The 27393-nt window shown below is 41.1% G+C and overlaps 1 protein-coding gene across 2 annotated transcripts; it reads left to right on the top strand.

Moving 5' to 3' along the window:
• Window positions 1-3914: 3914 nt before the first annotated feature.
• On the top strand, window positions 3915-18706 carry Fam98a (family with sequence similarity 98 member A). Of its 2 annotated transcripts, XM_028773444.1 has the most exons (8): window positions 3915-4114; window positions 7808-7956; window positions 10923-11057; window positions 14432-14616; window positions 15599-15679; window positions 16279-16395; window positions 16685-16852; window positions 16941-18706. In XM_028773444.1, exons 1-8 carry the CDS (start codon window positions 3933-3935, stop codon window positions 17598-17600), a joined length of 1677 nt encoding a protein of 558 aa, XP_028629277.1. In that variant the 5' UTR covers window positions 3915-3932; the 3' UTR covers window positions 17601-18706. The 2 variants fall into 2 exon arrangements, with proteins under 2 accessions (XP_028629277.1, XP_028629278.1); XM_028773445.1 differs by lacking the exons at window positions 3915-4114; window positions 7808-7956 and having other exon boundaries at window positions 10930-10954.
• Window positions 18707-27393: the final 8687 nt, after the last annotated feature.

The raw sequence follows: 27393 nt of genomic DNA, 5'->3' as shown, positions 1-27393 counted from the left end.
AGCTAGGTAGCACCTCTATCACAATGCTTGGACTTTCATGGTGTTCAGTTACAGATTGCAAAACAGTGGGGAGGCTCCCTGAGACCCCCAAAGCCATAAACCATCATAGGACAAAGTTGTTAATAGCTGTCTAAGTCAGCAAAGAATAAAGCATCCTACCAGAGTAGCCATGTTTTAAATAAACACGAGTGACTTCCAGAATGATCCAAGCGCTCAAAGCGTAATTCACTGTTGTATACTTATTTTTTCTCTGCAAAGAATCATTTTATTCTTTCAGGAAAAAAACAACGCTGGGTATGAGAAAGGGAAAGATTTTTTATTCTTGTCAACTATCAATGTTATTGATGTCTTTTGTGTGCATGTCAGTGTAACAGGCAAGGTGTAGGTATGCATATTTACCACAGGGAGAAAACTGATTCACTATAAGCAATATAAAAATAAAATGCAATTAAATGACACAGTATGAAGGATTAGTCATGGGGTCACCTGAGGCAGTTTCAAGTAATCCAGAAGGCAAAAGCCAACTCTAAAAATATCAACATAATGCCGTGTGTGCTGCATACAATTCTTCCACATTTTAGTTTCCCAGATGCTTATGAGAATCAGTTGAGTTACATGCCATTACCTCAAAAATCCAAGTGAGAGGAAGGTTAATCTTAACCTGTATCAACAGAGAATTCCTTCTGTGTGGAGTGCTGACATTGCACACAGCCTTGGGGACAGAGAAGAAGGTGAGCTGAGCAGCACAATGACACACTAGCAGAAAGGAGAATACACTGCAGCTGCTTGTGCCAATGTGCTGAGTACACTTGTGTTGGTAGACAAAAGCAAATTAAGAAGTTGTCTTAGTCTTGAAGACTGACCAAGAAGCATCTGTCAAGCAGGGCAGAAGAAAGAGGATTCCCACCAGAGGAAACAATTTGCATACAAGTATAGTTGTGGTTGGCAGCAGCTAGCAGATAAACCAAGAAACAAGGTACACTGTCCCTTATTAGTCTTTCAACTTACCTCAGTCTAACTTTCAAAAGCTGACAAAACAGTCGTGAAATAATCTCAAGTCTATGGCTACCCTGTAGTATGCATTAGGAGTGAATTCTACTAATGTATAAATGAGGCACAGGTGCACCACTGATGTGTGTGTGTGTGGGGTGGTGGTGGTGGTGGTGGTGGTGGTGCATAGGAGCACACTCAGGAGCTACAGAGAAAGCAGTGATGAACATACTGTGCTTTGGGGTCCCTGCATGACACTATCATCAGCTGTCTGAACTCCACAGAAACTTCTCATTCTCTCCCTGGCTCAGAAAGACTCGTGTTCAAGATCATGAAAGGCTACATTATGTTATAACTGGGATTCATACACACCAAGGTGGCTACAGAAACTCAGTTCCAAAAGTACAACCCAAAGCAAGCCTGGACATGGCACGAACCCAGCATTTCTTTGCTTGAAGCCTTTAGTCTACTGCTCAGAAGTGAGGTGTGAGCCACTGTAGGGCTCTGTGAATCCTCATTGGGTTTGTGAAGATTCCAGATGCAAAGTCTTTGAGTTTATACTGATTGACTGACTCTAGTCAGAAGTAAGGATTTCTGACACAGTAAAGAACCTGAAGAGTCTGCAAACATAAGGAGATTAGTGGGCTTACACCTGAAAACCACGGGGTTGTGATTCTGGAAAGAGCCATACACGTTCAACCACACTATTGGAAATCATTTTTGGAGAAGCTGAGGGAAGATGTAATAATCTTCAGCTACACTGTTACAGTAATATGTTTATAAAATTCCTACTTAATAATGTAGAATACTCATGTCTGCATACAGGTGTTTATAAAAACAGACTACAGATTGTTTCAGGAATCCCTTGTTGAATTACAAAAGTTAAAATATGATAATGTTTAAAAACAGTGCATCTTATTTCTAATGATAAACTTTGACTTTGCTTGATTTTATTAAAAATTAAATGTTAGTGTTTAAAATAGTCTTGCATAACACATCAAGGGGGCTGAGTTAAGAATAAAACCTTTTTTTTATTAAAAACAATCTTTCACTGTTACTGTTTTAGCACGTTCAAAATTTCCATGATAAAGATTCATTATACTAAAATTATGTACAATATATACATGGTTAAACAAATGTAGATAATTAATTTCCCTATCTTTTCACATTCTGCTTTAAATCCTTGTCTGAACAATCAAGTAAGTATATGAATGCAAATATGCCCAAGGTTCAAAATGCATTTATCATTTATGAATGCTAGAATCAGTAAGACATGGTGTTTCAGCTTGCTCATCTATGTAATGAAAAAATGTTTATACAGCATTATAAGCCTATACAATAATATGTTGATGCAAAACACAGTTTGTACCCCAGATGGAACAAAATACGTTTTTCTTGAGCCAAATATGAGGGACCATGCCCCAGGTACAGACTCAGATTGCCCCAAATAACATGTGTCAACACAGAACTGGTTCTGCTGTTTGTATAGTTACACAATACAAACTCATAAGTCAAGAGATTGTTTCCTCAAATATATTGGTGGGGACAGCAAGTGTGACGTTTACAGTAATATGGAGACAATTTAAATGTTATCTGATGACACTCTTAGATTTGAGTTGGCAGAAGCTTATTTGGAAGTTTACACACTCCAAAAGTTTTACCTGATAGTCAAAATGAGGTTAGGTCAGACAGGGATGGGCAGGGGTGGGCTCTTAAGGGGACCAATGACAACCCGATTGAATCTTGGCTCTGTATATGCAACTTTTCACAATCAGGAAGTTAGAATCAACAAGAACGCCGTGAAGAACACTTAACTGTAGTGGAGCTTTCGTAGAGAAACCAGGTTACTCATGGGTCAAGAGGGTAGGCACTAGAACAGTAGTTCACATTACGCAACATAAATAACTAAAACACGCATTACCAATGATAGAGAATGTTTACCCATTAGATGTGGAAATGGAAACGACAAAATACAATTTGAGAGCAATTTTAAAACCAAACGACTACACAATATAACAGCATGGCAATTTATAGATAAATATAATATTCTAATTACATCATCACTTTGAAAAAGGTTTCCTCATTATTCAACATTTCTTAAGCACATAATCCTAAGAAAAAGCTACACACAAGCATGGATGGCCAAAAGCAATGACAACGCTGAGCATGGCGGCAGATGCCTTTAATCACAGCACTGGGAAGGCAAAGGTAGGTGGATCTCTGTGACAGCCAGCCTGGTCACATAGTGAGTTCCAGGCATATATATATCTATACATACATACATACATACATACATACATACATATATGTGTGTGTGTGTGTGTGTGTGTGTGTAGTCAACGGAGACAAAAAAGTTGATCCACTGTCCAAATTGCGTGTAATCAAATACACCTTATTGTATTTGATATGGAGTTATGACCTTTCCTGTTAAAATAAAATGCATGGTGTCTGGGGCAGGCTCAAGAGGACAGGGAGGAAAAACTTTCCCAGAGAAACTTTCTAAAACATCCATACTGAGGAAAGCCACTTTTCTCTACACTGAAGAAAATTAAATGGCATTTTTCTGGCTTTCATTGTTTTTGACTTATCTACCCCGTCCTAGGTTGTGGTTGGGAACGCACATATTTGCCCTTCTATGGTGACTCGCAGGTGAGAGGAGCACGCGCAGCTCAACATCACAGCGGTCACTCTAAAAACCCAGGCTTGACCTGGCTCCAGCTCCTCCCGGGCCTGCCTCGCCCCAAGCTGTGCACATGCGCATTCCAGGAGCTCCGCGCCCCCTGGCTGGGTCTCAGAGCCTCGCTGCCACGCCGCCGGTCTTCCTGCCCTTCTTAGGGCAGCTAGCTTCACTATCCCATAGTACGCACGCGCAGATCCGGCCATTTTCAGCGGGTGAGGTGGGGGCAGTGGGCGGAACCAAACTGCTCGCGCACGCTCAGGGCATGCGCAATGCAGAGACTGAGGCGCCAGCTGTCGACTTGGAAGTTCCGGGAAGGGGGCGCATGCGCGAGTGTACGCGTTGCCGGCGAGAGGGCAGCCTGACGACTCGGAAATTTGAATACCACAGTAGCATGGAGTGTGACCTCATGGAGACTGACATCTTGGAGTCGTTGGAAGATCTAGGGTAAGACCGCGGGGGCATGAGTTTCTGAAAGTCCACTCTGCTAGAGCCCCGGGAGCTCTTCGGGCGCTCGGTCGGAGCCACCTGCCTTTCCACGCCGCACCCCGACTCTCGCCGTAGCTTCCCGCTGGCCCAGGGACCCCCGTGCCACGTCCACACCTACCCTGCCCACTCGCCTCCGACGGCTCTCGTCCTCCGCGGTGCTCCCTACAGCCCTGCTACCCGCAGCGGGTGTCAGTCATGCGTGTCATTGTCTGGGCTCCGGTTCTCACCACCCCCACTCCCCAAGCTTTCTCTTCTTGCCTCCCGTCCTCCCACCCTACCCCCACTTTTATGGTTTGCCAAAGTTGTATCTGCTTTCCTACTTGGCCCCACGATTTCCTACTTCTGTCTTGAGCTTCTGCCCCCCCACCCTACTTCTCTCAAAAAAAATCTTTGCTCAGTCATCTCTGCATGCACCTAGGCTTCCAAAGGCGCACGTCTGGGCGATGCAGCCGGCTTTGAAGCCCGCTCAGCTGTGCACCTAACCTATCACCACTTGCTTTGCAAATCACAGTACGTGACTTCTGACTCCCCAGCACAGCCTCGCTGAACTCCAGGATTCCAGGGTCATCTTCACCCACCAAGAATTAACATGTCTGCATCTTGACTCTCCTGTGATACTTACCAAGTCATAGTCTTCAATGTTTAGGAATTTGGAAATAAGGCTTATTTATCTCGTTGTGTCACCCAGTTCAAGGTGCTCAAACTTGAGAACCTAGAGTCTCTTAGGCTAAAAAGAAAAGAAAACAAACAAACAAAAAAACCCTGCACGATTCAGTATTTGCCTGTGGGTAACTACTTCAGGGGAAAATAAGCACAGAGTTAGCTAGTTTTGGAAGCAGGGCGGCACTATAACCACAGCTATGAAGATCTGATTCACAGAGGTCCTCTAGCACCTGAGAGCTAGTATTAAAGGACTGAACCCCTATGCCCTGCCGATAGTTGTATTTTTAACCATAGTACTTTATCAAAGTTTAACTTTAGGCTTTTCCATAACATGAAAATTCTTAAGGGAAGGGACACCTTGAGATATCCAAAGCTCAACCCATGTAAATAGCTTGGTGTCCTAGTAGGTACTGACCATGAAGGAAGCTTAGGGACCATCATTGTCAGCGTCAGCCACCATGATCATTTCTTTGATCACACTTTGCGAATAACCCAGACTTAGCCAGCTTAGTTCCTGCAATGGGTCGTAAGTAAGTCATGTTCTGCAGAATGGGTGCTTTTCAACGGGTGTCTAAAGACGATTTGCTTACTCAGTAAACATTTTTAAGGGACACTTGCTCTGTGCCAGTGTGGGGCTTTCCTCAGGGTATAAGTTCATGTGGAAGCCCTGATGAGGGTCTCTTCGTTTGAAAAGGTACTGTGGAGTGGAACAAGGGGAGAGGAACATTCTGTGCTGGTGAAGATCAATTGACTGGCAGCCGTGGATGAAATTGCTTCCCATTACTGTTCTTTTATCCTAATGCTGTTTTCATGTCTGGCTTACTATAACTCGTCATTCCTGCAACAGTTGCACGCGAATAAAGAGGTTGCATTCTAATAGAAACCATGGAGTTTTTCTGAAAGTTTAATTTTAAACTTAGTGTCACCATTAGTTGATTACTGTGTTTTTTTTTTTTTTAAAGAATTTGCTCAAAAATTAGGTTGAATACTATCTTTTTTCAAGACAGGTTTCTCTATGTAACCCTGGGTGTGCTGGAACTCGATTTGTAGACCAAGCTGGCCTCTAACTATGAGGCCCATCAGCCTCTGCCTCTAGAGCGGCAAATTCTACCTTTTATCTCTAACCTAGCACACAGTAGGAATGTAACAGCTGCTGTTGAATGAATGTGGAACACTAGGAGGAATTTCTAAGCCTAGGACATTTATTCAAACGTCTCTACTATCTACTATTTTGGATTTTTTGTTTTTATGTGTATGTATGTGTGTGTCAATGTGTACCCTGTGTATACCAGTTACCTGAGGAGGCCAGAAGCAGAAGCCAGATCTCCTAGAACTAGAGTTATATGAAGTTGTGAGCTGACCAGTGTGGGTGCTGGGAATGGAACCCAGGCCCTCTATAATAAGAACAGCATGTGTTCTTACCTGCTGAGCCATTCCTCCAGTTCCTCTCTTCTGCCCCTCCCTTTTTTTTATCTAGTTCCAGGATTGTGTAAGTGTGGAAGATTTCTTTCTAATCCATTTCATATGTAAACATATAGGCATATTTAAAAGAATCTCAAAGTATTCAGACCTCTGAATACCATGTTAAGTATATTTAATGTATGTCCTTGATGACAATATTTTTATGTAATATCTCACTTAAAAGAATATGATCCTAACTAAGCTGCTTTGTTTTTGTTTGTCTGTTTTACACTGGGCACAATAGCACAGTCTTTAATAGGGTGGGGGTGGGAGCAGGCAGATCTCCATGAGTTTGAGGCCAGCCTGATCTACACAGTAAGTTCCAAAACAACCAGGACTATATAGATTCTTGTCTTTAAAAGAAAACTTACATTTATTTATTTGTGTGTATGTGCTACCGTGTGTTTGTTGAAGTCAGAGACAGTTTCCAGTTGATTTTCTTCTTGTATAGTATGATCAAGCCTTGGTGGCAAGCACCTATTCCTGCTGAGCCATCTCCTCAGCACCTATACCTGCTGAGCCATCTCCTCAGCACCTATACCTGCTGGGCCATCTCCTAAGCACAACAATATATAATTGAAGAGTCTTTGCTTGCTTGATTCATTAAGATAAATCCTCCTAAGTTTCCTGGGCTGGCCTCAAACTCTTGATTTCCCTACTTCAGTTTCTTGAGTAGTTGGTATTATATGAAAGTGCCAGAACACCCAGATCTAATGAGACCCTGTCTTTAAAAAAAAAAAAAATCAAAACATATATTTATAAAATAAATGATTATTTGGAAAGCTTCCTAAAGCAAACCAAAAATAAAATCTAATTGATTATGGTAAGAAAGGAAACTGCAAAAGAGCTTTCAGTGAGTGTGTAAAAGTTGACTGACTATGTTTACTACATTCATAGATATTGTGGGGTTTCTATGTTGAGTTTTGTTAGGGTTTTTGTTTTGTCTGTTTTGAAGGGGACACTGTTTTAAGACAGTGTCTCCTGTATCTTAGGCTGCCTTTGAACTCTGCATAGCCAGAAATGACCTTGAAGGATTGATTGATCCCTATGCCTCCAGCTCTCCAGAGCTAAGATTAGAAGCATATCCCACTGTGCTCAGTTTATAAAGTTTGGGATCTCAACCATGAGTGCTAGGCAAGCACTCTCCCACCTGAGCTGCGTCCCAACCCTCTTCTGTTCTGAAAGCTTGAGCTATAGTCATCCTTTGATTGGTTTCTTTGTTGTTTTGTTTTGAGGGTGTTTTGTTTTGTTTTTAAGGACCTCACTATGTAGATGTCACTGTGGCTCCAGGCAAAGGTTCTCTGTTTCCCCAGGGCTGAGATTACAGGCATTTTCCATCCTGCCCAGCTTGACTTTCTTTATTTAAAATTTTTAAAGACTTTTTTTTATGTCTTCAATATTTGCCTGTATGTACATATATATACCACATGCATATTGTTTCTTTACATAAGCAACGCATAGATGTGTTTTATCTGCAACATATAACATGTTGATTTTTCCTCTGAAATGTACTTTCTTCCTCACCAGTTACAAGGGCCCGTTGTTGGACGATGGTGCACTGTTGCAGGCAGTCTCTGCTGGAGCTGCTTCCCCTGAGTTTACCAAACTCTGTGCTTGGCTGGTGTCTGAATTAAGAGTCCTCTGTAAACTAGAAGAAAATGTGCAGGCAACTAACAGTAAGTAAATCTTCACTTTTTAAAAATAAAATTGGGGCATTGTGAACTGAACATTATTAATATTAAAGCTAAAATTTTAAAAGTTTTGTAACTAGAAAGAAAGAAGTCAAACCCTGTGCTCCCTAACATGTGAGCGCATGCGCACACGAACACACACACACACACACACACACAGAGTGATTTTGATATTGTTACTGTTTTCAAGGATAAGGTAATTCTAAATATAAGGCTACACCAATAAAATATGTGCAGAAGCAGAAAAGATCCTTGTATTGAAACAGAGAAAAATACAGAGTACATATATGAAATATATGTGCTTGCCATGGTTTTGTTTTTTTAAAAACAAAAAAACCAGTTCAGCGTGTAGCACAGATTGGCCTTGAACTCATGTTCTTTAGGCCTCAACCTGCTGAGAGTGCTAGGATTATAGGCCTGACCCACATTGTCTGTATTTTGTGAAACTTGAATTTTGACATCCAGGATTGGTGGCTACTAGAATTTAGGATGTTCTTTTAGGTCTCCCAGATCCCAGAACTGTGTACCGTATGTAGTGTGTGCATTGTAATTCTCCTGTGCTCGGGAAGAACGAGGACACCCCATTAGGCTACTGTCAATCATTGGAACCCACCATTGGGTACATTGTAATTAGGTGCAGCACCCTAAACTATAGAGTTGAGAGTACCTGTTTTCTTACTTTTCTTGTTTACCTATTTTCTTGACATTTACCACTAGTTTGTTGACTCTGAATGAGCTTGGAACCTGACACTCCACCTTCTGCTTTTTCCTGTCATAGGGAAAGCTCTAATGGATAAAAAGTAAGAATGTCTGCCTGTTAGTGTACCCCTGGGACAGTGTAATCCCATTTTGAAAAGCTCATTCTCACTTGCTGGTATACATTTTATTTCTTGGTATGTTTGAGGCACAAGGAATTGTTGTATAACTCAGACATGTCTCTCAGAGTGCAGGCTGGATTGAGGAAATTTTCCATTAGCCTCATAAGTGCTGGACTTTCCACACCTGACCTGTTAGTATAGTTAATATGTGCAGGTTGGTTGTATCCTAGGTTAGTTTAGCCTGTGTCTGACCAATTCAGTTAACAAGATCTATCATAATAATAATGATAGCATATGTTATATTTATTATTCCTTGTATTCAGAGCAGTATGGACTGGTTAACTCGTTTAGACCTCAGGAGAGTTCTATGAGTTAGATTTTATTACCTTTATGTAGGCAGTGACAAAAGCCCAAAGAAGTTAGGTACATTGCCTGGGGTCATATAGTTAGGCTTCAACCACACAGCATCAGGAGAATTGGGGACTTTGGCAGTCTGCCACTTACTGTGTCTGACTTGTAGAAACCTTTAAGATACTTTATGGTATACTGTTTTTAACTGAGATCATCTAGAACACATAAAACAGGTAAAAGTGATGCCGGACAGTGGTGGCACACACCTTTAATCCCAGCACTTGGGAGGCAGAGGCAGGCGGATTTGTGAGTTCGAGGCCAGCCTGGTCTACAGGGTGAGTTCCAGGACAGCCAGAGATACACAGAGAAACCCTGTCTCAAAAAAACAAAACAAAAAAAAAAAACAAAAACCAGGTAAGAGTGGTTGCTCTGCTTGTGTAGAGGGAGGGCAGGGTTAGCACAACCCTTCTTCACCTCTAGCTGTCAGTAAGAGCCTTACAAATCTCTGGGATGCTTGGATTACAGCTTTGATCACCCTGATGGTGCCTGCCTCCTCGTTTCTCAGATGCCTCTAATGGAGTTCTCTGGAGCTTTAGGGTTGACAAGTCACAATTTGATAAACATGTGATGAGAAAATGGACTTGGGACTTGAAAATGACTCTAAGGCTTATTAGTTTCTATCTGCAATACTGAGAAGAGAATGACCAAAATAGTGAAGGTGACACCCATCCTCCCACTCACTCATTAGACCTCAAAATTTTTTATATATAATTTATTTTTATTTTATGTATATTAGTGATTTGATTGTATGTATGTCTGTATGGGGTTATCGAATCCCCTGGAACAGGAATTACAGATGGTTGTGAGCTGCCATGTGGGTGCTGGGAATTGAACCCAGGTCCTCTGGAAGACTAGCCAGTGCTCTTAACTGCTGAACCATCTTTCCAGTCCCCTCAAGGTTTTTTTTTTTTTTTTTGCATGTTACTGAAGTGCAGAGCTGTAAGTCATGTTTGCTGCCTTCTGGTTTCAGTTAACTGCGAATATGAAATACAAGTGAAAAAACTGGTGATTGCTACAGTAATTGCAGTCTTGCTTTTTTGGTACACAGGAGGAAGAAATCAATGAGTGCAAGAGTATTAGGGAAATCTCATGGAGAAGTCCAAGGGGCTTTGATGGATAAGAGAGATTCACTAGTAGAGAAGGGCATGGTCACCCTGTCACTCACAGTCATAACTTAAATAAAAGCTCAAAAGGAACAATGAGCCAGGCATTCCTGGGACACTGAGGAGAACGGGCGGCCTAGTAGAATTTATGGAATTGGCACATAGATTATTGTGAGTGAATGTACAGGAAAAGACAGACTCGAACAGCTGGGAAGAGTCTTTGGAAAGCAGGTTGGAAAAATGAGCTGAGGTATAAAGTTAGACCCATTGAAAATTTTCACACGGGCTGGCGAAGTGTGTCTAAACAGGAAAGCAATCAGCATGCAACCCTGATGGGCTGAGTTTGGTTCCTGCGACCCACCATGAAGGTAGAAGGAGAGATCCAACCCCACAGTCCTTCTGACCGCCATACCTGTGTGTTCTGCACACATGTCTTACACACAAAGTAATAAATAATAGCTTAATTGTCAAGTAAGGGACTAGCCTACTGCGCACTATAAAAGTGTTTTTGCAGTGGTGTGAGAAAGAAGGAATTAGGAAGAAGAGCTGAGGCAGGAGAAGCCTAGTGGGAACTCCATTTTGTGACTAATGCTGTCAAAATTATTTTAATCCTCCCAAGGTCCAAGTGAAGCTGAAGAATTCCAGCTTGAGGTGAGTGGGCTACTTGGGGAGATGAACTGCCCGTATCCTTCTCTAACATCTGGGGATGTAACCAAGCGCCTGCTTGTTCAGAAGAACTGCCTCCTTTTGCTCAGTAAGTTCATGGCTACTAGAATGCAGCTATTTTCTCTGTTTTCCATAAGTAATATGTGGGTTGTTGTTGTTGTTATTGTTGTTGTTGTTGTATTTTGCTTCGTTGTGACTTTAGTTCAAATACTATCCATTTTAAAAGAAGAGTTAGCTACATTTCCAACTAGGAGCTGGTGGAGGCAAGCACACTAATGGCGCTTTGATTTGAACTGACCTCTGCTTTGGCACTCCTAGCTGCTGTGCCTTTCCTATTGTGACCAGTGGAGATGCTGGAGTGTCATGCCAGTGTGTCACCCTAAACTTGTGTTCTAGATGGAAAGCACACATGTAATAACTGGCAAGCCTGTAGAGACAAGGAAGAGGTTTTTAGGCAGGAAGCAGAGCTGGCATGATGTATCGTAAAGGTGTTTTGTTTACTGATGTTTCTTTGGATTGGTAAATGCTCTTGTTTCGAAGTATACATGAGCAGCACTTAAATGGTTCCTCTCCCACCGATCACTGTGGAACATCATTTTTTATGGAAAGTTCTTTCCTTCCATGTCTTTTTAAAAAAGTAACTGTCTCTTTTCCTGAAATACAGTTAGTAGACTAATAAATTGTATTACCTTTATAAACTTCTAGTAAGCTCAAGCAGTAATCTTAACTCAGAGTCTGTAGCATTCTGAAATTAAGCTAGATTCAGCTTTGTTTAACTGAATGTCCTATGACAAGCATAGTCCAGAAGTTTGTTTGTTTGGTTTTATAGCTGTAGTGTGGGGTCTGAAAATACTAAAACCACAGTTTTGAAGGTTTTATGTTGTTTTGAATTTTTTTTTTTTGAAAAAGAAAGTGTTACAGCTATTATGCTTAGGACTAAAAATTACTGCAGTTACTTAATGTCCCCTTTGTCTAGTATTTGCTGCTGGGTCAGTGTCTACACGCAGGGTCAGGACTTGCTGTAGACACTGATGTTTATGTCTAGCTTTTATATATTTATTCAGTCTCCTTCAGATTGTGACTGGCACAGCCGCAACAGTCCAACTGATTGTTCTCTGTAGTATGGCTTTTCCTGATGGGTTGTGCTTGTCACTTACATTATCTTCATCGGAAGATAACCACGGGGCAAAATGCTTGGAAGTGACTCTCGATGGCAGAGTCTTCCATAGAACTCAGCCTTCTTTCTACTGACACTTAAGAAAACCACATTGATTGTCAATCACTAGAAAGTGCTTTTAACTCCTTGCTAATTCTTAAGCAGCCTATACTAACTATACTAACTATTTTGGAATCAGGGTCATAATTACAAACTTTATTTTTATGAGCTGATACCTGAAGAACTTATCAAGAGTATACAACCACATGTTCCTCCTGTAAATAAGAATCGTGAAACAGCTAAAGGTTACTCACCTTTTACGTCCTTCACAAGGCACACTGGTCCCTTTCCTTGTCCTTGTCTCTGCAGCCTGACTTCCCCAATGCTGCTCTCAGTGTGTAACCTCTTTCATTGTAGCATTTCATGCACGTGCTCGTTGGTGCTCTGTGTGACTTTCTATTGTGCCGAGTGTCAGTTTTGTCACATCTTGATGCTAGGATTTTCTTCCAGCACCCTGCTGCACTAATCTGAATTGATTAGCACACTGTACTGAAGAGGAAATAAATGAACTTCATTTGAACTACCAGAATAGAATAATAGTCTTTAAGTGTAGGGACTCTGGGCTGTTCACTGGCCTTGGATGGTTCTCGGTTGATACTCATAGCTAAGTCAAATCAAGCTTGAGTTCCTAATAGATGATATTTTGATTAAGTAGATTGTCAATAAAGATCATCTTTGGTTTTTGGGGTTTTTATAGTATCTCCATTGCCTTTCTAGTGCTTTGAATGTGTCAATTGCTTTAAAGTTTGTTCATGTGATGGTATTAGTTTCAGGAATGACTAAACTGTCTCATCCCAAATTTAGACAATATTAAATCATATGTTATATGATTTTCTATTCTAGAACAAGGGTTGGCAAACTTTATTAAAGGGCCAGACACTAAATAGTCCTACCTGCATATTCTATGAGGTCTCAGTGGCAACCACACAACTCCTGTGTCTTTCCAGGAGCACAGTCATGGACGTATGAAAGATTGTCAGGACACTGGTAAAAACTTGTTTACAACAGCACTAGTTGCTTTCATGACCACAGAGTTTTGCTTTTTCATTGTCTTAATACCCAAGTATAGCTTACTACGTGGAACATACCAAGATTTATTAAAGCCACATGGAATGGCCTCTGCAGAAACTCATCTGTATTCATTACTTTAGAACAGGAATTGATGGCTTCTCAGAAATGACTTACCAAAATCATGACTTCCTTCTGGCTCCCATCTGAGGACAGCAACTGGGATATTCAGGCTGATCACACTTTGGTGATTCTAATAGGATTGAAAGACCTAGAAAACACTTCCCCAAAGAGCAGAAGCAGACTTTTCTGAATGCTTGGAAATTCCTCAGTTTAGATGGAAGTGTCTTTGGGACAGTTACAGGAATGTAATTTACTAGTTAGGCTTCTGCTGTGATGTGGCCGTCATGTATACTAGACTAAAACAGTTCACAGAGGGGACATTCAACACGAAGGGAAATACTGACAAAAAGTGACTTATGAGCTCAAAGGATGGCTCCAGGCGTAGAGGCTCTTCCCACCGAGACTGATCATCAGAGTTTAAACCGCCAACCCCCATAGTTAAGAGAACTATGCATCTGAGCTCCATACATGTGCTATGGTGTGCACACATGAGTGCACATACACATGAAAAAAATACTGAAAAGCAGAAATGATTTGAAAGTTTTGTTGTTGAGGAAGAAGGTGAGAAATGTGGAGAGGAAGGGCATGTGGGGAAGGACCAATGAGAGAGCCCCCAGCAGGTGAGTAAAGCCACTGGAGAAACGAGAGAAGATGCTTAGAAAGTACAGCACCTTCACACTTAGGGTAGCCCTGACCACTTCTAGACAGACCGATTATGGGAGAGGGCAGGGCAATTTTGTCATTGTGCTTACACATGGTTCAAAGTGACATTGGCCATTTGTCTCCTTGTGCAAAATTTTAACAGATGCCAACCCCTGTTCTGGAGGTAGTACGATCAAATACAAGAATCTAGATCTTTAGGTGTGATCAACCTTGGTCTCCGGTTTCAAAGTATTGCCTAATTTTAATTAACCTGTAAACAGTCCATAAATACCTGAGTTGCATAAGCAGTGTGATGTTATGTTGTTAGCAGGTAACAGTGGTTTTCATTTCTTGTTCTGTCCATTCTTGCAGCTTTAAAAGTTACGTATCGTTAGGTCTATAGAGTTGTGACTCCAGACTTATGGCTATTAACTATAGTATCTTATTCTGAAATCTTATTTTGTTTACTTCAGCATACCTCATCTCAGAACTAGAAGCTGCCAGAATGCTCTGTGTGAATGCTCCTCCAAAAAAAGCTCAAGAAGGAGGCGGTAGTGAGGTCTTTCAAGAGTTGAAAGGCATATGTATTGCTCTAGGAATGTCCAAACCTCCAGCCAATATAACTATGTTCCAATTCTTCAGCGGGATTGAGAAAAAAGTAAGACCTTTAGTACCGATTGTAGCGTATTAAAGGCATAGTCCTACGTTTGCTTGAAATGAAACATTAAGTTTATTTCTCTTAATGGGAACCTAATTTACATATTAATAAAGAATGTTAATAAATGAATTTGGGGTTTTAAATCCTAGATACCTTAAAGAGAAATTAATATATTTTAGTGGGCCTTTTGGTTTTGTTATTTTTAAGCATTGACATGTTTTTTTTTCAAAAGTGAAACTTTATACTTTGGTTTAAAAGCTGAAGTAAGCTAGATATAATGTAAAAATAACTAAGATTCTTAAGTCCTTTATAAAATGATTGAACTCTGAGGCGATTTTTGTAGCTTTTGTCATTGTCACTATGCTTCCCCCTACTGACTGGACAGAAAAGGACATTAATAAGTTCTGTTTTCTAATCCAGTTGCTTTGGGTCTATATTCCAACTAGCAAACTCAATTTGCTGGCTACTAACATAATTTAGTGTGTGAAAATAGAATCGCTTTTATGCCACACATTATCAACAGAATACTGATTTATATATCTATATGTATATACATGTAAATGATTAGGAACAAGCCATTTTAATTTAAAAATGGATGAGTATATTTGTTGTATAAAGTTATTTCCTGTCTGCATATCTGCGGGACTCATTTTCCTGTGGGGTGACCGCTGTGGGGCACAACAGTGTATCTGTAGTCCGTATTCTCTGTGTTCATTCATCCATTCAGCTAATGCTCATGCAGTGCCCACTGGTCAGGCACTGTTGAGGTCCAATGGAGGATCCATGCTTCTCTAATCACGGAGGAGTGGGACAAGCCAATGTCTTATCTCCTGGGTCTTTACATTTATGTTTCAAAGCCACCTCCACCTTTGCCTCTGTCAGGATTCTTCTTTTGATGGCAAGATATGATGGGAATTGGGTAATGAGGAAGATACGTATTACTTTTAGCTTTTTTTTATTCATTAATTTGTTTTTGTGTCAGTTAAAGGAAACATTAGCAAAAGTTCCACCTAATCATGTGGGAAAGCCGTTATTGAAGAAGCCGATGGGACCAGCCCACTGGGTGAGTCGTGATCCTCCTGAGTCAACTTCCTAAGGAGCCATCCTTTATGTCAGGACTTTTATGTCAGCACTCATAGCCCAGGTTGGCCGCAAATTGGTGGCAGTCCTCTTGCCTCAGCCTTCCAAGTACTGCGATTACACCTGATTTAAATTACATTTTCTGATTTGTGATTTGCTACATGGACATCCTTGACATATTTTGGGGAGCCTCCAGATTTATGAAGAATAAATCTTATTTGTATGTGATTTAAAGCACTTAGCTCATGATTTGTAAATATTTCATGCACTTATTAAATGAAATTTGGTATGAGTGAAGCGTTCTTTTCTAATTGCCAGATGGATCCAAACCTGCCTGAGCTGAACCTACTTCACGCAGTGAATTATGGGAAAGCTAACCAAGAATTCTTACTTTACATATACTATTGTTTTGAGACTAACTTTTCTGTCCTGTCACTTTACTAACCATTCACATATGAGCCAGTGGGAAGGACCGTGTGGGGAATGCTGGGGAGTCACTTGTGAAAGCATCAGTTTCTTCTTTAAGAACAGAGGATCAAGCACATGTATAAATCCTAACTGGTTGTTTAAATTGTGCTTTAGGAAAAAATAGAAGCCATTAACCAAGCCATAGCCAATGAATATGAAGTCCGGAGGAAGCTGCTAATCAAACGTTTGGATGTCACCGTCCAGTCCTTTGGCTGGTCTGACAGAGCTAAGGTATGCTGAAGTAACTGTTTCTAGACAGAGTCCCTAAACACCTGAAAAGAAAGCTTCCAGGTGACCCCAGCCCTGCCTTCATTGCCTACTCTGTCAACAGGTCTGGCAGCTGTATTTGTACAAGGTAATTCTTAAGTGCAGGAAACAGTACAGAGTTTAAAATGATTTCCTACCATCTGAAACCCAGTCAACTCCTCAGCAGATCTTTAATCTTTTTAATTGTTGTGTTTGTTTTCTACGCCTCATTCTGAGTTTTAACATTTGTCTTTGAACACTTTTGTTTCAACAGAGTCAGACAGAAAAATTAGCTAAGGTTTACCAGCCAAAGCGTTCAGTCTTGTCTCCTAAAGGTAATATTTCTGTTGCTCATCTTTTGGCCGCCAGACAAGACTTATCAAAGATTTTAAGGACAAGCAGTGGGTCCATAAGAGAAAAGACTGCCTGTGCCATTAATAAGGTGACTAGAGTACTTTTGATTTTTTTCTTTCGAATGCATTGGTCTATCTGTACAATGAAAAGTTTACATTATCTTTCTTCTCCCATAGGTGCTGATGGGCAGGGTGCCTGACAGAGGTGGCAGACCTAATGAAATTGAACCTCCACCCCCAGAGATGCCACCATGGCAGAAAAGACAAGATGGCCCTCAGCAGCAAGCAGGAGGCCGAGGCGGAGGGAGAGGTGGTTATGAACATTCCTCATACGGAGGACGAGGAGGTCATGAACAAGGAGGGAGAGGTGGACGTGGTGGCTATGACCATGGTGGCCGAGGGGGAGGAAGAGGAAATAAGCATCAAGGAGGCTGGACAGATGGAGGGAGTGGAAGTGGAGGTGGTTACCAGGATGGTGGTTATCGAGATTCGGGCTTCCAGCCTGGTGGCTATCATGGTGGCCACAGCAGTGGCTATCAAGGTGGTGGCTATGGTGGCTTCCAAACATCTTCATATACAGGAAGTGGATACCAGGGCGGTGGATACCAGCAGGACAATAGATACCAAGATGGTGGGCACCATGGCGAACGAGGCAGTGGTCGTGGGGGAAGAGGTGGTCGAGGAGGTCGGGGAGGACGCGGAAACCAGGGAGGAGGCTGGGGAGGAAGAGGGAGCCAGACTTATCACCAAGGGGGCCAGTTTGAACAGCACTTCCAACATGGAGGCTATCAATATAGTCATTCTGGATTTGGACAAGGAAGACATTATACTAGTTGAGGCTACAGAAACTTATATTTTGCTAGAGCTCAAGTAATAGAAACTTAGTTTCAGAATCCTGAATTCAACATCTATTTCGAATGAATGTAAGACCACAGGTGGCAGGCATACTCCTGCTTAGGATAACCATTCGCTGGTCTTCATTCAATTCTTTCTCTCTTTTTATTACTAAACAGTTTTACATAACACTGTTTATTTAAGAAACATATCTCTTCTTTCTACGAAAAACAAACTTTAAAGGCAATTTAAGTTGCCTTTAATTGACCAGTAGACTAATCCAGTTGGAACATACATGCTTTTTTGAAGAAATTACTTGAATAAAATAATTTTCACATTTTCAATATGCAAGTTTTGAAAATGAGGATTTGCCTAGACTTTTTTTATATTTACTGCTGGGAAACCTTCCTCATATTAACAACCCATGTGTGTTTTTCGTAGACTATCTTCTGATGTCTATTCTCTGAGCATAGCTCTGCCCTGATTGGCATTTTATCCAGAGGGATTTTGTCACCATTCTTTCTGATAGACCTATTGGATTGGTTCCTATTACATGAGCTCTTTTGCAGATAGCACATTCAGTAGCCTTATCCTGGTGGTGGAATACCGTACCATCTGCTCCTCCAGAATCCACGAACATGGCCAAAATCCATAAAAACGACAACAGCAAACTAAGTTGTGAACTGTAGTACCTGTAGGCACTTAGTTAAGTATAGCAACTCAGACAGACCTGCATCCATCCGAGACAAAAGTTCCTCCTTCAACCTTGTTTTTACTTGAAATTCGCTAGAAGAAATGGTGAGCAGACATCTGCTTTATGCACTAGTTAATGCTACTGGCTAAGCAATGCAAGTTAGCTTGCTTTAGGCAGGAGACCGTTCTGTGACAGAAGTGCACTACGAAGTGAGATCGAGTCCTGCTTAGGGCAGGAGGCCCTTCATTACTGCTGCAGAAGACAGAAGCCTGGCTGGGTCACTCTCCACGTCTATACTGAAATCCTCGCTGCTTCTGCCGGGATTTTGTCCATGTAAACACTGACAAGCTGTGAAAGAAAGTGGCTGGAGGGGTGTTTGTGTGAGAGGTGAGCAATAAAGTACCTGTACATTCTCTCCTTGCTTTGGGAGTTTTATTTTAGCTGTTTGCATACTAAATGTTTCTGGGCGTTGTGTCAGGCTTATGGAGTAAGGCTTTTGTTCCTGAACAGGATTTCCTTAAGTAAAAGGTAGCCCCCTTTCTGGAAGCTAAGATAGGCTGGGCAGGGAAAAGCTATTTCCAGATTTACCTTATTTATAACAATACAGCTAGGAAGCTTTCCTCTGACTCTGTCCACTGGGTGTAGCTGTTGCTACACACGTGAGGCACGTTACTGCCCTCCCTCATCTCTCAGAGGCTTTGTTTCCCGTTCTTCCTACAAACAGGAGACTTGCTTTTCTTAGAAGAAAGAGAACTGGAAAATACAAAGATATTTATTAGAAGAGAAATTGTATCTTCTGCTGAATGGAATATCTTTAAAGTTTATTATGGTGTGATGTATGTGTATGAGTTGTTATTTGTGAGTGGGGACATGTGTCTTAAGGTCACAGGACAACTCTCAGGAGATGATTATTCCCTCCAACAGAGGGAGTTGGGAGATCAAATTTGGGTAGTAATCAGGCCTGAACAAATACCTTACTCTGGGCCATCTCACAGGACCTATAGTATAAACCAAAGTGTCTTATCTTTAAAAATACTTTACTATTGAAATAAGGGTTTTCTGATAATTAAAACTATCCTTGAAAGACCAGTATGATCCTTTTATTAATTTTAGCAAATTTCAGCTACCTTTTCTGATTGCAAGATGTTCAGAATGTTTTATTAAAATCAATTAAGAGTGTAAGCTTTCTCTTAAACAGAGATGAATACATAGTTTTACTGTAGGTGGTTCCTGTTAGAAATAGAGTTGTCACAGCCACATGTCTTGAAATAATACCTTAGGTAGATATTTCCTCTTGATTGCTTTCATAACCCAGGAGTCAACAGTACGCCTACTAGACTTAGGCTTGACAAGTAGGATTTTGATTTATTCTTACGAGGTTGCTTTCTCGGCCATGATCATGTGGGGATAAATGGTAGATCTCTCCATGATGCCCTTAAATTTTACATCCTTGTTTATGATTTAAACTAGACATTGTTCTCCACATTGAGAAGCCATAAAAGAGTTAAGTTTCTCCCCCTGACCATAAATTCTCTAGGTAAGATATCCCAACCACCATTACCATTATTAGCACTGTTAGGTTTTGCAGACAGTGTTCCCTTAAATGATGGCATATTCTGTTCTCACTTGTTTTCCTTCTGTTTGGAATCTCAGTATGTTCAAGCTGGCCTCAAACTCTTGGGTTCACCTCAGCCTCAAAAACATATGGCTCTACAGGGAAATGCCACCAACCACACCTGGACTGATCTTGTAGACTCTCTTTACCTTGTGGTCAGTAGTGATTTCCTGATTTATCTAAGGCATAAGGGGATTTCTTTGAGAATCAAGATTTTTAGGAGATAATTTTTCACATGAACTACTAGGGCATCATCTGTGGAACAAACTAGGTAGGCCTGTACATTGCTCCACCCAAGATCAGGGGCTGGCACCAGGAGTCTGTGCTGAGAGCTCTTGAGCCCTGCCACAGGACCTGTTCCTTTCATGCTGTAGAATCAATCTGGCTTATGTCCAGCTGTACCAACATAGACTAAGTCTGGCTGAGGGAAAGAACTGGAACCACTTCTACACGTTCAGAAGTGATTTCTGTTGGCCAAAACACCTTTTCCCCTAAGTATTTCACATCTTTATTTCTGTAGTATGGATTCTTCCTAAACTCTGCTGATGTTCTTTTAACAGTAGATTTTAAGTGGATGTAATTACCCACTTCCTTCACCTATGGTACCTAACTGTGGGGTTTTTTTTTTGTCTGCTCTTTTTGATACAAGGTCTCCTGCAGGCTGGAACTAGTCTAGAACTTAGTTTTCCAACCCAGGGTGACCTTGCACTGACCATTCTCCATCTAACTCCCAAGTGCTGAGATTACAGGCATGCACCATGTCCTCCTGCCTTTTAAAAGTATCTTTGAGTTTACCTAAGTAGAAAAATACATTCATGCTGTGCTCATCACCACATAGAGTGCTCTGTAAGACTTCTCCCTCATCTCCTTATTGTTTTATTCCCCATTAGCATGATTATAGTTAGAAATATTCCTCTTGTTGTTCAGTGACACAGCAATAAGAACTGGTGTATGCTAATTTGGAACCTGTGTAATTTATCTAATTCATGGACTAGAGCAGAGACTAGGTTTTGGGAGCCAGGGTATGAAGCAGAAACAAATGAGATACGGTACAAGAAGCTTGGTGTATGTGTGTCATAGGAATGGAAGTGGTACAGATTTGGGCAATAATTAGATGGCAAAATGCAAAGGTTTTAAGTAAGAAAAAGATAAAGCAGTGTAGCTATTTGTTGTTTTGCCTGACTGAATGCTTCTGTGTGTCTCCTGTTTAATGCTGGAGGCCGCGGTGAGCACCTGCACCAGGCGGCTGGGAGCGGGAGCAGGTGGTGCCTCTAGGGTTATGTGTTTATGTAGCCCTTGGCTACAGCTGACATGGGCCACACTGAGTAGACGCTTATTATCCAGATCCCTCCTCCTGTAAGGGCAGCTCCCAGGCCTGGGGTGACTGAGACCCTTGGCCTAGAACGGCTCTCTAGAACTTTTCTGGTAACCAGGGCCTGCTGTTTCTCTGACTCATCACAACCTTCCTTCCGTCCTTCAGCGTCAGCTAGAAACTCTAGTTTTGCCATCCTTGTTGTTATCTGTGCTGCTGTCAGTCACCTGACAGGCTCAGCCTTGCTTCTGCCCCTGGGGCTGTCAAGCTGTTTCCAGGGCTAGATGTGCTGCTGGCTGTTCTGCCGATTTCTTCATGATAGCAACTCAGATTGATCCACTAAAAGCAATGATCATATAGGAAGCCTTTTGTTGAGTGACCCTGCTGCATGGGGCGGGCGGAGGGGGGGGATGACACAGGAGTTTGTCCGCCTAGCTTAGTAAGCTGAGTTCCTTTTTCATATGGCCAGTTAGAGAGTGTTTGTACCCATCCCCACAAACTCTCATATAAGTAAAGGTTCATGTTTGTACCAATCATGACATGGTTGCCTTTGCACTAGTCACAGGCTACCAGGAAGCTGGCCCTGTGAAGATGGTTGCAGGGCCATCTAGAGTTCTCCAAGGTGTATGATAGGAAAAAGCCTAGTATGAACTATCTGAAATACTCATAACTATGGTTGCACCTTCAGAAGCAGGAGCAAGCTGCTCTAATTGCCCTGTAGTTTCCTCAAAGCATCTGTGCGGTATTCAAAACAGCAAACACTGACATTGGGTGGGCTGGCTAGTTCTTTAGCTGACCATTATCTTGTTTGAGACATTCAGGACAGTGAAGAAGAGTCAAACAGCTGCCAACAAAGCAGTTAAATTTCCCCATTTCTCCAGTGTCTGTCTACACCCAGGAAAATGGATACCAGAAGGAATGCTTACATTAATAACCATACCATCAGCAATAGTGATTATGACACATTTTTAGCAGTATCTTAATGATGTGTTTAATACCTGCTGAGTGGCCCGGGGTAGGGAGGGTCTTCCTCTTCTGTCTCAAAACTGTTTGTTGTAATAAAAATATAAGAAGAAAGAGTAGTATCCTGGGGTGTGTTTCATCTGAAAACTCAAGAAAATGCTTAGAAATAAATGTTTGGGATTGGCTGGAACAGGCTCTAAGGAATTTGCATCGGGCACCTAATCAGAATTATGAGTCACTACTAAATCCTGTTAGAGGGGAAAGATAGTGGATCAGATATATAATCTTGAGGAATCATGGTTTATGGGACAGGTAGAAGAGAGTTGGGGTAGGAAGAAGACTAAGAATCTTAAACAGTGACATGCAGGTCTAGGTTTAATGGGAAATATAGTTATACTCAGCCGGGCAGTGGTGGCACACACCTTTAATTCCAGCACTTGGGAGGCAGAGGCAGGCGGATTTCTGAGTTCCAGGACAGCCAGGGCAACACAGAGAAACCCTGTCTCGAAAAATAAAAAAATTTAAAAAACCCAGAATACTAAGCTTGGCCTAAACCTACCCACTGTATATGAGTGGGTGGTATGCATCTCAGAGCAGCCTCCTTCAGTACACTGTACCCTAGCCTGACACGTAAATACATTGTAACTTAAAGTACATCCTTATAACTCAGCAAATCTTAGCCATTTACAGTTTGCAGCTGTTCAGATCATATCTGAATGGCAAGGGTCTCTCCAGGCAGCCAAGCCTGCCCTCCCTGTGACAGTCTTCCTTGTCTCTAGTTGGAAATATGACCTGCACTTGTGTTGTTGGTCAGGAACATTCTGCACCATTTGATCTAGAATGTTTTGGGGGCCTAGAGTTTTTTCTCAATAAAGTTGCTGAACTTCAGCAGCTTTGTAGTAAGCATTTCAAAAACAAGGAAGGAAATCAATGGCACAGTGAAAGACTTATTGATTCATGTTGTAAGTCCCTTAAGTATTTCTAGAATCTTGAGGACTTTTGTTTCTGTTTATAATTTTCTGGAATCCGAAGCTGAAATACGGTTCATTGGCATGCTTCTCATGCTCATGACTGTGAGTTCAATCCCCAGCGCTAATAGCTACTGCATCGGTATGGGTCTAGTGCCTTATTATTGTGTACTTATTGGTTGGCGATATAACAAGCTAAAGTGAAAATAAACCTTCTGTGTTACAGATTCCTGTGTTCGACTTCTATTTACTGTGGATTAGGGTATTGCTGTCATAAATATCTGCCTGAGATATATGCTTTTCTGGTGAACAGGATAATTTCAAAGGTTGTGGTGTATTTGCCTTGTGGGACAGTGTATTCATTGTCTACAGTGTAGAATAAATACCCTAAAACTTAGCACTTTGAAGCAGCAATAAACGTTTGATAGAGATGTGATGTGTGTGAATCAGGAATCTGTTAAAGCTACTTAACTTGATGGAGAAATTTGAAGAACATTTTTTTCTGTGCTCTGTAGCCTTTTGTTTCCTCGTGAGATGCCAGATGGTGTGTTCCCCAGCCAACAGCATGATTTCTAGTATGCCCTGGGCTCTTGTGTTGTTTTAATTTTGAGTTTTTAATCCAAAGTACAAGGGAGAGGGATTAATATTGTCTGTTCTGTTTTTTGGTTTGTTAAATGACACAGCCACTGAATCCATGTCTACCATAGAAACTTCTGCCCACACACCCTCCTGCAGGACCCTCTGATCAATACCTGACTGGGGTTATCTCCCCTTCTGGGCTTACAATTGAAGATCTCTCCATTTTTTGATTTGGGCTCATTGAAACTTTAAAACAGATTTACAGTAAATATAAATGTGTCTCTTCCCTGAAACCGTTTAGAAATTTACAGAAAAGTTTTTAAATGCTTTATCTGTAGTCAACATTTTAAAATCTTGCCATATTGCTTTATCATATTGTACAATTGAAAAAAAAATTTAAAAGATCATCTAAAAACGTTGCAGCCAGGTATAGCCAGCTACATAGTAGTCTTAAGTATGGGAAAATAATAACTTGCCAATGGTGATACTAATTCCCCTGTAGTCTAATAGTCTACAGGGGTCTCCTAAAAATAGTCTCCCACATAACCATAAAGTCATTATCATACTGAAGTAGATTAGAATTCACTCACCCTTTCACGGTATAACATATGGTTCACATCTGAAATTTTCTAGTTACCATAGAAAACCTGATTTATTTAATGTTTGACCCAGAATATGACCATGGTCCCTTACATTGCATTTGGGTATAGTATTTGGTCAGAACTACAACCCCCTTCCTTTTTTTCCCCACTGATTTTATTATGTTTTAAAGTGTTCAGGCCAGTTGCTCATCAAAATGTCCAAGTGATGTTATCCCTGGGTTCCTCCAGAGGAACTCTGACACATTCTCAGTGGACACAATTCCAGTGTGGCTGCCACTAAGACAATAGAGGACAAGATGCAGGAACTGTTTTCATCGGAGGTCTCCAAGTACTCGCTAGTTTTACCCAGCTTGGTCTAGTGCAGTCAGAAATGAAGCAGTCTTGAATGAAGTACTCTCTCCTGTGCTTACCTTCCTGTAATTCTAAAACCCAACCCAGTTGTCAGTGTTTCTACCTCACTGTTAAATTCTCTTAGCCTTTTAAACATTTATGCTTTGGACTATTTACATGTGTGCAATATGTAGCTTTTTCTCTAATTTACATTTTACCCATCCAGTTCTTTGTCTTGACCTCCTAATTTTAAATGGGAAGAATAGACAAATGTTAAAGAAAAAAAAAAAAAAGAGCCGGGCGATGGTGGTGCACGCCTTTAATCCCAGCACTTGGGAGGCAGAGGCAGGCAGATTTCTGAGTTCGAGGCCAGCCTGGTCTACAGAGTGAGCTCCAGGACAGCCAGGACTATACAGAGAAACCCTGTCTCGAAAAACCAAAACCAAAAAAAAAAAAAGACAAAAAATAGAGCTCATCTTCATATGACAGTATCGGAATAAAAAGCTCTTTTAGGCATCAATTTCATTTATATTTTTTTTAAAGTAACATCTGACAGATTTTAATTAAACAATGGTTTTCTGAAGTAGTTGAAAGTAATAAAATGTCTTTTCTGTTGTTTTGGGGTTTTGGTTTTGGTTTTTTGGTTTTCAAGACAAGGTTTCTCTGTAGTCCCTGCTAGCCTAGAAGTCGCTCTGTAGACCAGGGTGACTCAACCACAGAGATCTGCCTGCCTCTGCCTCCTGAGTGTTGGGATTTAAGGCGTATGATATCACTGCCAGTCAATGAAATGTTTTGTTTTGTTTTTTAAACATGAAGAAACGGAGGCTCCTCTAGGTGTACCTGGTATGACCTGTATCCCATGACTACAGAAAGGGGAGATGGGGCATAAATCCAGTGTAAGTTGTATTCCAAAGGTATGCTTTTGAAATACAGCCTGGTGAGATTTATCTTGGTCCATCCAGAATCTTGCTGTCACTACTTTTGACAGGCTACTGTGATTCTCTGTCACCAGTTAACAGTTGGATGCATCTACCCACAGGAGTCTGCTTTTATTGTTTTCCAACAGCAAAGCTCTTAGCCATTCAAAGCCTGTTACTGTGGAAATCTGGGACATTGTTGAAGAGGCAGAGCTTCGACAAAAGGCTCCAAATGCCAATTGCAGCTGCTCTGCTTTAAGCACATCAATGAAGAATCATAGGAAGTAGCTAATGCACCCTGCCCTACCTAAGGCCCCATGAAGTCTTTGGCTTTGCCCTTCCCTTTAAAGGTGATAGTGTCAGGGTATGGTGCAGTATTCTCAAATGTGGAGCCAGCCTGGGTTACCTAGAAAGTTATCAACCATCCTTCACTACAGAGTGAGGCCCTGGCTCTCTACTTACACATAGAATGAATGATCCCTCTCCCAAGAAGACTGAAGCTTGAGAGAAGATGCAGGATGTTAAGAGCACTGGCTGCTCATCCAGAAGAACTAAGTTCAATTTCCAGCACCTACATGGCAGCTCACAACTGTCAGTAATTCTAGTTCCAGGAGATCCAACGCCCTCATCTGGCCTCCAGGACACTGCAAGCTTGTAGCATACTTATGTACATGCAGGCAAAACATTCGTACACATAAAATAAGACTTTTCTTTAAAAAAAGAAAGAAAAGAAAATCAAGGTGACAGTGTACTACAAAACAGAGGTTGGAAGGAAGCAAAAACAAATTCTGATTTGTCATGGGCTTGTCTATGTTACTAACTCTGGAAAATTAATGAAGTCGTCATTAAAGTCACCATTGGTTGTTAGTAGAACATATATAATATAATATATATATAATATATAATAAAATAACATATATAATCAGAATTGTAAAGCATCTACGTTGTAGACTGAGTTTCTCTTCAGCGGACTAGTAACAGTTTTGCTTACACACACGTGATACACAGGCATACACATGCTGTCTACATACATATAATACACACTGTATTTCTTTTTGTTTGTGTTTATTTTTCATTGAAGGTACATTTTGTTTCCTTATCAGAGGAAGACCAAAGATATAAAATTCCTTCTATATATGAAAACCCATAAATATCTAAACCAAATGGCAACTCCTTTGAAAAGAAATACAAAAACTCCAACATTCCTTAACAGGTTTCTTTCCGGGAGTTTTTAGAGAGTTTGCCTGCATTTGACTTGCCAGTTTTCTGTTTTGAATTCATTAACATGTACTCTGCTGTATGTACGGATAGTAACAGACAGTCTATATACATGGATCCAACAGCACTGCCTGGGGCGCTCGACATTTCAGTGAGTTTTCATCTAGATTAATCACAGCTCCTTTACTTAGAGGCTTCACGGGATGGTTTGTATTGCAGTATCCCTAATCTGAATCATGCCCCGTTCCAGAACATTCGGGGAACATTATGTCACCTCTACCAAGGTTGTGTTGAGACACTGGAACGACTTAGCAGTTATGTCCTCATGCTCTCCATTTCTAAGGACGAGCACAGAATTATCAGTTGAGCTATATGGAAGTGACTTCCACAAATAAAACCATAGTCCGTTTTACACAGGATACACACGTTACCGTGGACCTGGTACCGCTGTGGAATATTTCCTAACTGACAGACTCAATCACCTTAATTTTTCTTTTATTTTTATTATTGCTTTTTAAAGATTTATTTATGTATATGAGTATACTGTCGCTGTCTTCAGACACACTAGAAGAGGGTATCAGATCCCTTTATAGTTGGT

Source organism: Grammomys surdaster, unplaced genomic scaffold (genome assembly GCF_004785775.1).
Source record: "Grammomys surdaster isolate TR1022 unplaced genomic scaffold, NIH_TR_1.0 227, whole genome shotgun sequence".
Taxonomy (NCBI): Eukaryota; Metazoa; Chordata; class Mammalia; order Rodentia; family Muridae; genus Grammomys; species Grammomys surdaster.
This window is presented reverse-complemented; position numbering and strand designations above follow the sequence as displayed.